Here is a 17,360-nt window from a genome sequence, read left to right as displayed (position 1 = left end):
TCCAGGTCCGGCGGACTCTATGTTCGCCATACACCCTCGATCGTTCCCCCGCAGTGACAGAACGGGGATTTTTTTATTTGTTCTTTAACCACTTCCGGACCGCCTCCTGCACATATACGTTGGCAGAATGGCACGGCTGGGCACAAGCACGTATATATACGTCCTGTACTTTTACCCAGCTGTGGGTCGCGGGCGCTCCCGCGACCCGGTCCGAAGCTCCGGGACCGCGGCGATCGGTCCCCGGAGCTGAAGAACGGGGGGAGCCGTATGTAAACACGGCTTCCCCGTGCTTCACTGTGTCGGCACATCGATCGCGTCATTCCCTTTATAGGGAAGACACGATCGATGATGTCATTCCTACAGCCACACCCCCCTACAGTTGTAAACACATACACAGTGATCCCTAAATGTTACAGCGCCCCCTGTGGTTAACTCCCAAACTGCAACTGTCATTTTCACAATAAAGAATGCAATTTAAATGCATTTTTTGCTGTGAAAATGACAATGGTCCCAAAAATGTGTCAAAATTGTCCAAAGTGTTCGCCATAATGTCGCAGTCACGAAAAAAAAATCACTGATCGCCGCCATTAGTAGTACAAAAAATAAAAATGCAATAAAACTATCCCCTATTTTGTAAACGCTATAAATTTTGCGCAAACCAACCGATAAACGATTATTGCGATTTTTTTTTACCAAAAATAGGTAGAAGAATACGTATCGGCCTAAACTGAGGAAAAAAAAAAAAAATTATATATGTTTTTGGGGGATATTTATTATAGCAAAAAGTAAAAAATATTGCATTTTTTCAAAATTGTCGCTCTATTTTTGTTTATAGCGCAAAAACTAAAAACCGCAGAGGTGATCAAATACCACCAAAAGAAAGCTCTATTTGTGGGGAAAAAAAGACGCCAATTTTGTTTGGGAGCCACGTCGCACGACCGCGCAATTGTCTGTTAAAGCAACGCAGTCCCGAACTGTAAAAACCCCTTGGGTCTTTAGGCAGCATATTGGTCCGGGGCTTAAGTGGTTAAAATACAAAAATCTTATCGATCATATTTGATACTATTGTATCTTATTCTGCACAATTGATTGGGACTTTATTCTGAAAGTCCCAATCAATTCCTTAAAAGTCCCAATCATACCTATAGAATATACGATTTTAACTTTTTGAATTGAATTACTGAAATAAATTAACTTCTTGATGATGTTCAAATGTTTTAACCACTTAAGCCCCGGACCAATATGCTGCTAAATGCCCAAAGGCGTTTTTACAATTCGGCACTGCGTCGCTTTAACAGACAATTGCGCGGTCGTGCGACGTGGCTCCCAAACAAAATTGACGTCCTTTTTTTCCCACAAATAGAGCTTTCTTTTGGTGGTATTTGATCACCTCTGCGGTTTTTATTTTTTGCGCTATAAACAAAAATAGAGCGACAATTTTGAAAAAAATGCAATATTTTTTACTTTTTGCTGTAATAAATATCCCCCAAAAATATATATAAAAAGCTTTTTTTCTCCTCAGTTTAGGCCGATACGTATTCTTCTACCTATTTTTGGTAAAAAAAAAAAAATCGCAATAAGTGTTTATCGATTGGTTTGCGCAAAATTTATAGCGTTTACAAAATAGGGGATAGTTTTATTGCATTTTTATTAATTTTTTTTTTTTTACTACTATTGGCGGCGATCAGCGATTTTTTTCGTGACTGCGACATTATGGCGGACACTTCGGACAATTTTGACACATTTTTGGGACCATTGTCATTTTCACAGCAAAAAAATGCATTTAAATGGCATTCTTTATTGTGAAAATGACAGTTGCAGTTTGGGAGTTAACCACAGGGGGCGCTGTAGGAGTTAGTGTTCACTTAGTGTGTGTTTACAACTGTAGGGGGGTGTGGCTGTAGGACTGACATCATCGATCGTGTCTCCCTATAAAAGGGATCACTCGATCGATACGCCGCCACAGTGAAGCCGTGTTTACATACGGCTCTCCCCGTTCTTCAGCTCCGGGGAGTGATCGCGACTATAAACGAATAGCCGCGCCGTCGTCCCGGATCGCTCCCCGCGGGAATCCGCCCGCCGATCAGGGGCCCGATCGGACCCCCCACCCGCTAGAAGGCAAAGACGTATATATACGCCCTTCTGCCTGTCCGTGCCATTTTGCGGACGTAAATAGTCGTGCGGCGGGTGTTAAGTGGTTAAAGATCAACATATATATATATATATAATCATTTTTTTCCCATAATACTTTGCCCTAAATCTTCCCTTTTTATCTTCATTATAACATTTAAAAAGAATACTTCTACTCTTACTAGGCTGAGGTTGAGATGGTCTTCATCCCGAGGGAAAGGTGTTGGAATTCTCAAGTTTATTGGATCTCCACTGTCCGTCACGGGGCACGCTACGGGAAGAGGTAGGTGGTAGATGTTCTGAGCGCTCCCGTTCACCACATCGCCCTGGAAAAAAAAAAAAAAGAAGAAGAAGAGAACAAATCAGCTCATGAAACCGAAAAAAAGTTTATATATCTTCTTAGATACAAAAAGTGAAACTAAAGTAAGCCCGGTCTTTCGGGTGAAATGCGTCAGTAGAGGAGGTCTAAGCGTGTGAATTTAACCCAATTTTTTTCTTGAATTTGTTTGGTGTAGAGGGAAAAGGACGAGCCCCCTACCTGGTGTTTGGCACCTAGGATTTTCGGAAGGTGACCCGATTAAGAGCCTGGAGGCAGCTGACCCCATTTTTTATTTTCTTTATGAACTCATTAAGTAGATGAAAGAATTCATTGCAAGCCCCTCTCCATATTCACAGCACGGTACTCCAACATAACAGAGGGGTCCAGTCGGGATATGTCGGTACTTCTGAGAGACTTAAGGGGTTCAAGTGTACTACTAAATAACAAACAGCTTAACCCCTTGCCGCCCCATATCAAATGACAGAGGGACGGTGCGGCTCTCGTTCTAGGAGATCATATGACGGCACCGCAGAACGGCCGCTATCCCAGTGATGGTGGCCGCGCCGTGGATTAGCTCTTTAACCATGTGATCGGCTGTGTCCAACCACAGCCGATCACATGTAAATACGGAAGTGCCGTAAATCGGCTCTGCTCGACTCACACTGATGATGTGTGGCTAAGAGTGCCGACCAGCGGCCCTGATTACAGGAAAGCCCCAGCAGTGCCAATCAGTGCCCATAAGTGCCACCAATCAGTGCTTCCTATCAGTGCCTGCTTATCAGTGCTGCCCATCAGCACCACCCATCAGTGCCACCTATCACTGCCCTGTAGTGCGGCATATTAATGCCTCATCAGTGCCCATAAAGGATGCCAGTCAGTGCCTGCTCATCAGTGCTGCCCATCAATGCCCATCAGCACCACCCATCAGTGTCGCCTACCAGTGCCACCTATCACTGCCCTTCAGAGCGGCATATTAATGCCTCATCAGTGCCCATAAAGGATGCCAGTCAGTGCCTGCTCATCAGTGCTGCCCATCAATGCCCATCAGCACCACCCATCAGTGTCGCCTACAAGTGCCACCTATCACTGCCCTTCAGTGCGGCATATTAATGCCTCATCAGTGCCCATAAAGGATGCCAGTCAGTGCTGCCCATCAGCACCACCCATCAGTGTCGCCTACCAGTGCCACCTATCACTGCCCTTCAGAGCGGCATATTAATGCCTCATCAGTGCCCATAAAGGATGCCAGTCAGTGCCTGCTCATCAGTGCCCATCAGCACCACTCATCAGTGTCGCCTACCAGTGCCACCTATCACTGCCCTTCAGTGCGGCATATTATTGCCTCATCAGTGCCCATAAAGGATGCCAGTCAGTGCCTGCTCATCAGTGCTGCCCATCAGCACCACCCATCAGTGTCGCCTACCAGTGCCACCTATCACTGCCCTTCAGAGCGGCATATTAATGCCTCATTAGTGCCCATAAAGGATGCCAGTCAGTGCCTGCTCATCAGTGCTGCCCATGTCGCCTACCAATGCCACCTATCACTGCCCACCAGTGCAGCATATCAGTGTCACCTATCAGTGCGGCAAAAAAAAAAGCAAATAATGCCTCCTCATCAGTGGCACCTAATCAGTGCCCATAAGTGCCACCTCATCGGTGCCCATCAATGCACAGTTAAGGAGAAAAAATATTTACAAAATTTTACTGACAGAAAATAAGAAAAAAAAATTGTGTTTTTTGTAAAAAAAATAACAACAATTCCAGCAGTGATTAAATACCAAAAAAAGAAAGCTCTATTTATGTGAAGAAAAGAGTAAAAAAAAATAATTTGGGTACAGTGTTGCGTGACCGCGCAATTGTCGTTCAAAGTGTGACAGCGCTAAAAGCTAAAAAATGGCCTGGGCAGGAAGGGGGTGAAAGTGCCCGGTATTGAGGTGGTTAAAGGGAATCAGGCATTAGAGAAGCCATGCTTGCATTACCTCTTCTGATGGTGTGGGCGTTGATGGGCGTTCGGGGACCTTTGCTCCGGGCGCATTGCGCAGCCAGGCTCGGCACACCGGATAAAGGGGCGTGTCTTCAGAAAACTGCGCCAAGTCTACGCTCCGATCGAAGAGGCGGATGACGAAAGTGTCTGATGGAAAGAGAACACAAAATATCTGAAGAAAACACACGGTGTATTATCGGGGAGCACATATTTGAAGTTATTATGAAACATTTACTTGAGAAGCTGTTTATATGACTTTCACATTTCTGCAAAGCTTGCTCTTTATTATTTATATCATATTAGAGAAGTATATCAGCCACTAGAAGCGCAGTAATCACTAGAATCGCACTGTGCCGAGTAGTGAACAGAGAGAAATCTACATTACTCACTGGAGCAAGCATCCTTAAATGGCGGACCGTGGTCCGGATCTGGATCGAGTCACTGTCCTATCCGAGTCAATATTCGGTCCGGACCGCTGCGGTCACACCATTCAAGGAGCCGCGGTCTCCTCCCAGCCTCTGTGATTCTCATACAGCAGAGAGGGAGGCAGAACAGCACTGGACGGCAGTGCGTATGAAGTGGGTAGAGGACATGGCTGTGTGGGGGATGTGAAGGGGTAGAGGACAATGGTGGAGGGGGGGGGGGGGGGGGGGGGAGGGTAGGACATGGCTGTGTGGGGTATGTGAAGGGGTAGAGGACATGGCTGTGTGGGGGATGTGAAGGGGTAGAGGACAATGGTGGAGGGGGGGGGGGGGGGGGGGGGGGGGGGGGGAGGACATGGCTGTGTGGGGTATGTGAAGGGGTAGAGGACATGGCTGTGTGGGGGATGTGAAGGGGTAGAGGACATGGCTGTGTGGGGGATGTGAAGGGGTAGAGGACATGGTGGAGGGGGAGGGGGGGAGGGTAGGACATGGTGGAGGGGGGGGGGGAGGTGGGTAGGAGGGGGTAGAGGACATGACTGTGGTGGGGGGGTGGCATGTGAAGGGGGTAGAGTATATGGCTGGGGGGTAGAGGACATGGCTGTGTGGGGTGGGGGTGTAAAGGGGGGTAGAGGACATGGCTGCATGGCTGGGGGGTGTTAAGGTGGGCAGAGGAGAGGGAGGGGGATGATGGCAAGTGGGGTAGAGGACACCCCTGTGGCGAGGGTGTGTAGAGGACATGGCTGGGGAGAGAGGGAGTTAAAGGGGGTAGAGAACATGGCTTGGGGGGGGGGGGAGAGGACATGACTGTGGTGGGGGGGGTGAAGGGGGGAGCTGGGGGGTAAAGGACACGGCGGTGGTGGTGGATGTAAAGGGGGGTAGAGGACATGGCTGTGGGGGTGTGTGAAGGGGGGGGGGGGTAGAGGACATGACTGTGGTGGGGGGTGAAGGGAGTAGAGGATATGGCTGTGGGGGGGGGGGGGCTGGATGTGAAGGGGGGGGACATGGCTGCATGGCTGGGGGGGGTGTTAAGGTGGGTAGAGGAGGGGGGGGGGGGTGATGGGATGTGGGGTAGAGGACACCCCTGTGGCGAGGGTGTGTAGAGGACATGGCTGGGGGGGGGGGGGGGGGGTGTTAAGGTGGGTAGAGGAGAGGGGGGGGGGGGATGGGAAGTGGGGTAGAGGACACCCATGGGGCGAGGGTGTTAGGGTGGGTAGAGGACATGGCTGGGGGGGGGGTGTTAAGATGGGCAGAGGAGAGGTAGGGGGGGGTGATGGGATGTGGGGTAGAGGACACCCCTGTGTCGAGGGTGTGTAGAGGACATGGCTGGGGGGGGGGGGGGGTGTTAAGGTGGGTAGAGGAGAGGGGGGGGGTGATGGGAAGTGGGGTAGAGGACACCCATGGGGCGAGGGTGTTAGGGTGGGTAGAGGACATGGCTGGGGGGGGGTGTTAAGATGGGCAGAGGAGAGGTAGGGGGGGGGTGATGGGAAGTGGGGTAGAGGACACCCCTGTGTCGAGGGTGTGTAGAGGACATGGCTGGGGAGAGAGGGAGTTAAGGGGGGTAGAGAACATGGCTTGGGGGGAGAGGATATGGCTGTGAATGAAGGTGGGAGGGGTTTGATGTGAGGGGGGGTTCAGAACACTACTGTGAAGGGAAAACTGATGTGGGGGGGGGGGGGGTGGGTGGGACCGAGGACACTGATGTAAGAACACTATTGTGATACAAGGAGGGGGGGGGGGGGGGATGATGTGAAGAAGAAATGTTGGACCTCCATGAATTGTAAGCTCTCCGCTTAAAAACTGCTGCAACTATTTTACTACTTGACTTAAGTTGTCCCCTAACTGAACATCAATGGACAGTCAATATCCCCCCCCCCTCCCCTCCCCCCTCCCAGCACAGCATAGGTGGACAGAAGGCTGAACACACACAGATGCTCCTCTGAGAAGCCCCGCCCCCGATTCTCCGTCACTCTTACTGGCTTTGGGCTGTCCGGTTTCGGTGATGCCGTCTTCCTCTTTTCTCTTCTTCCGTCGGTGGTGGGAAAGGCGCGCTGGTGGCCTGATAGAGAAGGGATGCAGAGAGTTGCAATCAAATAAATCTTTTAGATCTAAAAGGTTCGACAACAACCCAATAGTTCAGAAAACAGTTTTCGCTTTTGGAGTGAAGGGCAAACGCGACCCCGCGCTCTGTAAATATCAAGCGCATCGTCTAAAGGGAATCCTGGCTTCACCTGCCGTCCCTGCCCACCGACGCGTTTCACCCAGATTAAGCCCCGTCCTGGTGAAGAGCAACAGAAGTACGGTCGGTCGACAGGTGGGGACTGTAGCTGCCATTGTGATAAAGAAAAAAATAAATAAATGGGAGGAGCCATACTGGAACTCCACTTTAACCCCTTTCTGCCCGGCCTATTGTAAAATGACAGCCGTGCAGGAGGCCCATCATAGGACATCCTCCCAGGATTGCGCCTTTCCGGAGCGATCTGTCACCCTTTGTATCCATCGGAAACAGCAGACGACAGATCATTATACCGGCTTGCTGCCGATACCATGTGATCGTTGTGACCAATCAAAGCAGATCATACATGACAGCTGTACACAATGAATGGCTTTATATCATACCATCTATTGTGAACTATTGTGTTGATGACTGTGTGATTGGTCACGTTACAGAAAGGGCCAATCACAGCCCATCTGTACCATGTGATTAGCTGTGGCCAATCACAACACAATACATACACACTGAATGAATCTATTTCATTCAGTAAAAATGGTTTATAACAGTGATATATCATTGTGTGTAAAAAAAAAAAAAAAAAAAACATCTTGATCACCTCCTTAGAGTAGTACAGTGTAACTATGATTAAAATGTATTTCCCTGGTATGTAAAAAAGAAAAAATATTATATAATAAGGAAGTTTGAGCAAAAAAATGTACCTTTTTCCAGCTGCAGAAGGAGAAGAGTCTCTGAAATCATAAAAAAGAGGAACACATTTAGGACAAGGCGCCAGATTCTGGTCAGAACTGGAACTCTTGTGTACTGAGTGCTGATCCGAGAATTTGCTTCCCATCCTGAGATCTCAGATCCAACTTACACACATACACGTGAGATCTCAGGATGGGAAGCAAATTCTCGGATCAGCACTCAGTACACAAGAGTTCCAGTGTACACAGAGACAAAGAATTTACAGCGCTTCACTTTTTACACATTATAAAATAAAATAAATCCCAACAGGCTCCACCCATGTACCCAAGCAGCACAGGCTCCACCCATGTACCCAAGCGCCACAGGCTCCACCCATGTACCCAAGCATCACAGGCTCCACCCATGTACACAAGCAACACAGGCTCCACCCATGTACCCAAGCGCCACAGGCTCCACCCATGTACCCAAGCATCACAGGCTCCACCCATGTACCCAAGCATCATGGGCTCCACCCATGTATCACAGGCTCCACCCATGTACCCAAGCATCACAGGCTCCACCCATGTACCCAAGCGCCACAGGCTCCACCCATGTACCCAAGCGCCACAGGCTCCACCCATGTACCCAAGCGCCACAGGCTCCACCCATGTACCCAAGCGCCACAGGCTCCACCCATGTACCCAAGCGTCACAGGCTCCACCCATGTACCCAAGCGCCACAGGCTCCACCCATGTACCCAAGCGCCACAGGCTCCACCCATGTACCCAAGCGCCACAGGCTCCACCCATGTACCCAAGCGCCACAGGCTCCTCCCATGTACCCAAGCGCCACAGGCTCCACCCATGTACCCAAGCGTCACAGGCTCCACCCATGTACCCAAGCGTCACAGGCTCCACCCATGTACCCAAGCGTCACAGGCTCCACCCATGTACCCAAGCGTCACAGGCTCCACCCATGTACCCAAGCATCACAGGCTCCACCCATGTACCCAAGCATCATGGGCTCCACCCATGTATCACAGGCTCCACCCATGTACCCAAGTATCACAGGTTCCACCCATGTACCCGAGTATCACAGGCTCCACCCATGTATCACAGGCTCCACCCACATACCCAAGTATCACAGGCTCCTCCCATGTACCCAAGTATCACAGGCTCCACCCATGTACCCAAGCATCACAGGCTCCACCCATGTACACAAGTATCACAGGCTCCACCCATGTACACAAGTATCACAGGCTCCACCCATGTATCACAGGCTCCACCCATGTACCCAAGTATCACAGGCTCCACCCATGTATCACAGGCTCCACCCATGTAACCAAGTATCACAGGCTCCACCCATGTATCACAGGCTCCACTCACATACCCAAGTATCACAGACTCCTCCCATGTACACAAGCATCACAGGCTCCACCCATGTACCCAAGCGTCACAGGCTCCACCCATGTACCCAAGTATTACAGGCTCCTCCCACGCACCCAAGTATCACAGGCTCCTCCCACGTACCCAAGTATCACAGGCTCCTCCCACGTACCCAAGTATCACAGGCTCCTCCCACGCACCCAAGTATCACAGGCTCCTCCCACGCACCCAAGTATCACAGGCTCCTCCCACGTACCCAAGTATCACAGCCTTTGCCATGACACTCAGAATTACAAACAGTCCATGTCCCTTATTTGTCACCTTACAAACATATATTTATCATTCTAATAAAGATCTAATGTGACCACACCGCACTCTTCTATCCCCAACCTCGGTCTTACTTGCTATGGGGGTCTGCTGAGGCCTTTCCACCATCATCCTCCATCTGTTCCCTAGAGAGACCACACACAGAGTTAGAGTATTATAATACAGGACTTATACCGTATGGTGCCGACAGTTTATACAGCGCTTTACAACATGAGGGCAGACAGTACAATTACAATACAGGAGGAATGAGAGAGCCCCGATCCTTAGAGCTTACAATCTAAGCGGGTAACAGACACACAATACACAGAGGTGAATGATCACCCAAGAGTTTCCAATAATAACAGAAATAAGATGGGCACGGCGATGTAATATCCATTAGGATCAAGAGATCCTCTACCCCCCATAAGATGGGCACTGTGGGATTATACCCATCAGGACCAGCAGATATTATAAAACGGTGAAAACACCATAACCAGCAGGAAATGGGAGGGTGCCCTTCATACACTCTAGCCAATAAAATATTTAATGTATGTAATATGTCAGCTATGATCGCATGCAGGAGATAGGTCATCCTCTGTGGGGCCTAACAGTCTGCCATTAGCTATGATCACAGGCAAGAGAAAGGTCATCCTCTGTGGGGCCTTACAGTCTGCCATAAGCTCAGGCAGGAGAAACTGTGTGCCCTTAAAGCCCAATCAATAGTTCTTCATCCAAATTCTCGATATATCGGGGCGTTGGCACATTTTATACAAGTGCATTCGCGCTATCACCACGCGACATATGCACATTAAAATAGGCTTTTTCCTTTTTGCAAAATCAGGCAGGAGAAAGGTCATCCTCTGTGGGGCCATCCTCTGTGGGGCCTTACAGTCTGCCATTAGCTATGAGTTCAGGCAGGAGATAGGCCCCTCAGAGGATGACCTTACAGTATTCCATTAGCTATGAGTTCAGGCAGGAGAAAGGTCATCCTCTGTGGGGCCTTACAGTCTTCCATCAGCTATGAGTTCAGGAAGGAGAAAGGTCATCCTCTGTGGGGCCTTGCAGTCTGCCATAAGCTCAGGCAGGAGAAAGGTCATCCTCTGTGGGGCCATCCTCTGTGGGGCCTTACAGTCTGCCATTAGCTATGAGTTCAGGCAGGAGATAGGCCCCTCAGAGGATGACCTTACAGTATTCCATTAGCTGAGTTCAGGCAGGAGAAAGGTCATCCTCTGTGGGGCCTTACAGTCTTCCATCAGCTATGAGTTCAGGAAGGAGAAAGGTCATCCTCTGTGGGGCCTTGCAGTCTGCCATAAGCTCAGGCAGGAGAAAGGTCATCCTCTGTGGGGCCTTACAGTCTTCCATCAGCTATGAGTTCAGGAAGGAGAAAGGTCATCCTCTGTGGGGCCTTGCAGTCTGCCATAAGCTCAGGCAGGAGATAGGTCATCCTCTGTGGGGCCATCCTCTGTGGGGCCTTACAGTCTGCCATTAGCTATGAGTTCAGGCAGGAGATAGGCCCCTCAGAGGATGACCTTACAGTATTCCATTAGCTATGAGTTCAGGCAGGAGAAAGGTCATCCTCTGTGGGGCCTTACAGTCTGCCATCAGCTCAGGCAGGATATAGGTTATCCTCTGTGGGGCCTTACAGTCTGCCATCAGCTATGAGCTCAGGCAGAAGAAAGGTCATCCTCTGTGGGGCCTTACAGTCTGCCATCGGCTATGCGTTCATGCAAGAGATGGGTCATCCTCTGTGGGGCCTTACAGTCTGCCACCAGCTTGGAGTTTAGGCAGGACAAAGGTCTTCCTCTGTGGAGCCTTACAGTCTGCCATCAGCTATGATCTCAGGCAGGAGATAGGTCACCCTCTGTGGGGCCTTACAACATGACACTTTTACTCTGACGGAGAAAAGAGTACGAGTTTTTTTTTTTTTTTTTTTATAATTGACAATTTAGGAGTCCAAGTCTTAAAGCTCCTGCTGCATTCCCCGCAGTACATTGACTTTAAGCAAGAAGCTCCACCCTTTGTACAATGCCCCACCCCTTTTCCAGATAAGGTTCCTCTATGAGAAGCCACCGACTGACACACACTGTGAATTCTCCATATAGAAGCAGAATGAGTGATAAGAGGACAGTGACTGACCTGTCGGCCTCATTCCGATCCAGGAGACCCTGCAGGATGGCATCCAGCCGGTTCCGAGCGTTGGATGCCTCCAAATCTGCCAGAAAAAAACAAACAAACACGTAAGAATCTCACAATTCATGACGGTTACGTTATTACTGGATAGAATACAGCACAGGTCCACTTTACAGGGTCACCAGTGGGGGGGGTCTCAGATAGTCTGACTCAGGAAGTGAGTCGGACGCTTTTGATTCTTCGGCTGCTGTGGCTCTGCGAGAACATTTAAATAGGAGACATCGCCCCCCAATGGACTGAGAAATGATCCTGAACAGTAACAGCTGGAAGTGCCTTGTTGCTAGGACGTTGCTAAGGCACTTCCAGCTGTTACTGTTCACCTCCACCAATCGCAGGAGGGGGAGCTCTTTCTCCGATTCAAACCCCCTCACATGCTCTCCTTGTCTCCCCTGTTGCAGTAGCTCTGAGCTCAGCATGTGAGAGCTCCCTCCTGTGACGGTGGAGGTGAGCAGTGACAGACCGAAGCGTCTTAGCAACGTCCTTAGTAACAAGGCAGGACAGGATGATGAACAGCTCTGGTAGTTTTTCTGTCAGGCTTTGTGAGGTACGTAAATGGCCTACACCGATAGCAAGGGCAATATTAAAATTTGCTCAAAGCTGCAGAGTTATTTTTTTTATCTACAGTCACCCCTTACCTGTGGAGGGTGTTTTTTTTTTGGTAAAGGTGAACTATGCCTTTAACCCCTTCAGCTCTCACAACTGTACACTCCCTGATTTAGCCTGTGACAACCCAAATAATAATAATAATAAAAAAAAACAAAGCCCACAGATTAAAAATTACATAAGCCCCCCACCCCCAGATAAAAAAAAAAAATCCTGTAGCCCCCCCTCCTTACCCCACCTCACCTGTTTTCTCCACCTTCACCTTTGTGAGCGACATGGCGGCCACAGAGCGGAGCCTCACCGGGTGACACGTCTGAACAATTCCTCCTGGAAGGACCGGTGTCACCTGTAAGACAGACCAGAGGTCAGCGTCCCTCCTCTGTACACAGACATGCAATGTGGGGGTTTTACCCGACGTTCACACTTTGGGACCTACAGACCACGGTTACCATGGTTTCCTATGGCTCTTAGTTCACACCAGTGCGTTTTGAGCCGATGCGTTTTATTTTTTTTGGAAAGGGTCGGGGACTTTTTTCCCCCCCCACAGCAGATTGCATTTTGCGTTTAATAGACTTCAATGGACCCGCACCAAATAAAAAGTAAAAAGGTGCGGGCATTTTTTATGCTTTTTTTTTTGTTCTGTTCATGGTGTGCGACTTTACACTCTCTGCCACTCAAGTAGCATCAAAGTCACATGTTAAGGTCTAGGGTTAGTGTTATGTTCTAGGGTTAGGATCTAGTTAAAGCGGTGGTTCCCCCTTAAAAACAACTTTTTTTTATTCCACTGCCCCCCCACATTCCATCACGATTAATGCTCTTATTTTTTTTTTGCTGCTGTACATACCTTAGTACTGCATCTTCACCCGTGCATCCGGGTTGCGAGTCCCGCGGGAGTGGGCGTTCCTCACATGCTGTTGATTGACGTTTTGCCCAAAAACGAGCTCTCCCCTGTCGCGTAAGCCGCGTCACGGTTGGCGAAAGGAGCCGAACGGCGAGTCGGCGCTATACTGCGCATGCGCATCGCCGTTCGGCTCCTTTCGCCGAACGTGACGCGGCTTACGCGACGGGGGGAGAGCTCATTTTTGGGCAAAACGTCAATCAACAGCATGTGAGGAACGCCCACTCCCGCGGGACTCGCAACCCGGATGCACGGGTGAAGATGCTGTATCAAGGTATGTACAGCAGCAAAAAAAAAAAATAAGAGCCTTAATTCGATTGTAATGTGGGGGGCCAGTGTAATAAAAAAAAGTTGTTTTTAAGGGGGAACCACCGCTTTAAGGTCTAGGGTTATGTACTAGGGCTAAGGGTTAAAGTCTAAAGTTAGGGTTAGTGGTATTTGTTAGAATGCTAATCCTAATTACCGCTTAGAATTAAGGTCTAGAGCAGGGGTCTCCAAACTTTTCAAACAAAGGGCCAGTTTATTGTTCTTTAGCCTTTAGGAGGGCCGTATTGTGGCCAGCAGGGGGCAGAAAAAGCCCCGGGCCCAGCATTGGTGAGAATAAATATGGCCTCATAGTTTGCGATCAGTAGGATAAGGTGTAGTGCCCCTATTAGTAAGAGTAATTGTATCTCATCATTGTTATCAGTGGAAGAAAAAGTGCCCCCTTGTTGGAGTCAGTGGGAAGAATAGTGCCTCATATCAGTGGGAGGAATAAAGCCCTGAGGGCCGGATAAAGGCTAGCAAAGGGCCACGTCTGGCCCTCGGGCCGCAGTTTGGAGACCCCTGGTCTAGAGTTAGGGTTGAATTCTAGGGTTAGGATCCAGAGTTAGGATGCAAGGTTAAGGTCTAGGGTTAGTGTTAAGGGCTAGGATCTAGAGCAGCGTTTCTCAACTCCAGTCCTCGAGGCACCCCAACAGGTCATGTTTTCAGGATTTCCCTCAGGTGAAACGGCTGTGGTAATTACTAAGGCAGTGAAACTGATCAAATCACCTGTGCAAAATAATGGAAAGCCTGAAAACATGACCTGCTGGGGCACCTTGAGGACTGGAGTTGAGAAACACTGATCTAGAGTTGAGGGTAGAGGTTAAATTCTGGGGGTTAGGGTCTAGTGTTAGAATTTAACCCCAATTACCGCTAACCTTAATAATTACCGCTTAGTGTTAAGGTCTATACTCTAGAGGCTAAGGACTAGGGTTAAGGTCTAGAGTTAGGATCTAGAGTTAAGGTTTAGAGATACATTCTGGGCTCAAGGTGTTAAGCGCTAGGATCTAGAGTTAGGGTTAAGATCTAAGGTTATGTTCTAGGGCTAAGGGTTAGAGGTACGTTCTAGGGTTAAAGGTTAGGGTCAAGGTCTAAGGTTAGAGTTAGTGTTAGTGAAATTTGTTAGAATGCCAACTCTAATTACCGCTTAGGGTTAAGTTCTAGGGTTAGGGATACGGACTGGGGTCAGGATCCAGAGTTAAGGTCTAGGGTTAGGATATAAGATTAAGGTCTAGGGTCAGGGTTAAGGGCTAGAACCTAGAGTTAAGGGTTAGGGTTATATTCTAGGGTTAAGATCTAGAGTTAAGGTCTAGGGTTATGGGTTAGGGTCTAGGATTAAGGCCTAGGACTAAGATCTAGGGTTAGAATCTAACCCTAATTACCGCTAACCCTAATGATTACTGCTTAGGGTTAAGATCTAGTTAAGGCTAAGGACTAGGGTTAGGATCTAGAGTTAAAGGTTAGAGATACGTTCTAGGGTTTAAGGTCTAAGGTTTGGGACAAGGTCTAGGGTTCGGGTTAAGGACTAGGGTTAAAGTTAGGGTTAGTGGTAATTGTTAGAATGCTAACCATAATTACCGCTTAGGATTAAGGTCTAGAGTTAAGGGTTAAGGATAAGGACTAGGGTCAGGATCCAGAGTTAAGGTCTAGGGTTAGGGTCAAGTTCTAGGGTTAGGATTAGGGTTGTCCAGATACCGATACCAGTATCGGTATCGGGACCGATACCGAGTATTTGTGGGAGTACTCGTACTCGTGCAAATACCCCCGATACCTAAATAGAATACTTCCCCCCCGCCGCTGCCGCCGCCGCATCGGAAGCCGCCGCACCTGCCGCATGGGTTAAACGCTGTGCGGGAACATCACAGCTATTCAAATGAATGCTGTGATCTTCTCCATGCGGCGGCGGCAAAGGTATGGGGGACATGGCTGGACTCAGGACATGGCTGGACTCGGGACATGGCTGCATATGTGAGGGACATGGCTGCTTATGTGAGGGACATGGCTAGAGGGACATGGCTGCTTATGTGAGGGACATGGCTAGAGGGACATGGCTGCATATGTGAGGGACATGGCTAGAGGGACATGGCTGCATATGTGAGGGACATGGCTAGAGGGACATGGCTGCATATGTGAGGGACATGGCTAGAGGGACATGGCTGCATATGTGAGTGACATGGCTAGAGGGACATGGCTGCATATGTGGGGGGACATGGCTGCATATGTGAGGGACATGGCTGCATATGTGAGGGACATGGCTGGGGGGGACATGGCTGCATATGTGGGGGACATGGCTGCATTTGGGGACACATTTAAAAAAAGTATCGGTATTCGGTATCGGCGACTACTTGAAAAAAAGTATCGGTACTTGTACTCGGTCCTAAAAAAGTGGTATCGGGACAACCCTAGTTAGGATATAAGGTTAAGGTTTAGGGTTAGTGTTAAGGGCTAGGATATAGAGTTGAGGGTTAGGGTTAAATTCTAGGGTTAGGGTTAGGATCTAGGGTTAAGGACTAGCGTTAGGGTTAAGGTCTAGGGTTAGAATCTAAGCCTAATTACCGCTAACCCTAACGATTATCGCTTAGGGTTAGTGTCTAGAGTTAGAGCTAAGGTCTAGAGTTAGGATCTAGAGTTAAGGGTTAGAGATACGTTCTAGGGTCAAGGTCTAAGGTCAGGGATAAGGTCTAGGGTTCAGGTTAAGGACTAGGGTTAGTGGTAATAGTTAGAATGCTAACCCCAATTACCGCTTAGGATTAAGGTCTAGCGTTAAGGGTTAAATTCCAGGACTAGGGTTAGCGGTAATTGTTAGAATTTCGAACCCTAATGAATCCTGCTTAGGGTCAGGCTCTAAGGTTAAGGGTTAGGCTCTAAGGTTAAGGGTTAGGCTCTAAGGTTAAGGGTTAGGCTCTAAGGTTAAGGGTTAGGCTCTAAGGTTAAGGGTTAGGCTCTAAGGTTAAGGGTTAGGCTCTAGGCCTAGGGATAAAGTTAGGTGTAGCGATACCCCCCCCCCCCCGAAGGAGCGTCTTTTGTTTGTTCAGCCCATTACAGGGGGTTAACGGTATCTGTTGGGGTCAGAATGTCACTCCGCCCCTCCCCGGGCATTCCCCGCCCCCTGCACATATACAGAGTGTGTATAAAGGGGAATGCCCGGGGAGGGGGCGGAGTCAGGTACCAATCGCTGGATTTTCAGGGTGATGCTGGGAGGCGGGCTCCCCCCGATCAGAGGAACGTTGTGATTGGCTGGGAAGCTCCCGATCGTACACAGTGTCCGGGGAGACGTCCGCACACACCGGTCTCTCTCTCTCTCTATACACACGTATGTCCGGGAACTGCTCTCCGTCAGAAGGTGACAACGCAGGAACACAATTGGGAGGCGGGGACACAGAGTTGTCACCCCCATAACAGGAAGTGACATCACTGCAGATTTCTGAAGACTGAATATACATGAATGTGTCCGCCATACACACCAGATGAAACCTGAAATCAGCCTTCCAGTTTAGGAGGAGGAGGGGGGAGGGGTACATACAGCCTGTGTTGCCTCTGTACACAGCTCTGACAGTCTCATGTCTCAGGCACTGGGGGAGGAGCCAAGTCAGTGTCAGGAGGCGGGGCTGTGACACAACTGCAGCCCCCCCAGAGTCTCACCCCTCAGGCTGCACACAGGCCAACAGGACAAGGGTGGAAAAAAGAGGCGCCCGGAGGTGTTAGACTAGAGACGGGACCTCCTGTGTGGTGGTTGTTGCTATAAAAGGAACCCCCGGTGTCCGGTGTCCCCCTCCCTCCTTCTTCCACAACCCCCGGGATCCGCCACCGGTTCAACTCACCTCAAAACCCGCTCCTCTCCTGGCCCCGCCCCGCTCCTCCTCATTGGATCGCCTTGCTTCCCCGGGGCGTAGCCATTGGCCCATCTTCGCGTCAGTCACC

The 17,360-nt window shown here is 49.4% G+C and overlaps 1 protein-coding gene across 1 annotated transcript in view; it reads right to left on the bottom strand.

Annotated features, from left to right (window-relative positions):
* Nucleotides 1-17,359, bottom strand: part of LIN37 (lin-37 DREAM MuvB core complex component) — a 20,322-nt gene extending 2,963 nt beyond the window's left edge. The window contains exons 1-8 of the mRNA XM_040327103.1: nt 17,261-17,359; nt 12,482-12,584; nt 11,582-11,657; nt 9,541-9,591; nt 7,787-7,816; nt 6,829-6,911; nt 4,429-4,580; nt 2,313-2,456 (exon numbers count right to left, since the gene is read on the bottom strand). Of these exons, the coding sequence (XP_040183037.1) occupies nt 2,313-2,456; nt 4,429-4,580; nt 6,829-6,911; nt 7,787-7,816; nt 9,541-9,591; nt 11,582-11,657; nt 12,482-12,584; nt 17,261-17,344 (723 nt within the window). The 5' untranslated portion in view covers nt 17,345-17,359. The remainder of the gene's footprint in view (nt 1-2,312; nt 2,457-4,428; nt 4,581-6,828; nt 6,912-7,786; nt 7,817-9,540; nt 9,592-11,581; nt 11,658-12,481; nt 12,585-17,260) is intronic.
* Nucleotide 17,360: the final 1 nt, after the last annotated feature.

Source organism: Rana temporaria, chromosome 10 (assembly GCF_905171775.1).
Source record: "Rana temporaria chromosome 10, aRanTem1.1, whole genome shotgun sequence".
Classification (NCBI taxonomy): domain Eukaryota; kingdom Metazoa; phylum Chordata; class Amphibia; order Anura; family Ranidae; genus Rana; species Rana temporaria.
The sequence above is the reverse complement of the archived record's forward strand: the minus strand, read 5'-3'. Positions and strand labels throughout refer to the sequence as shown.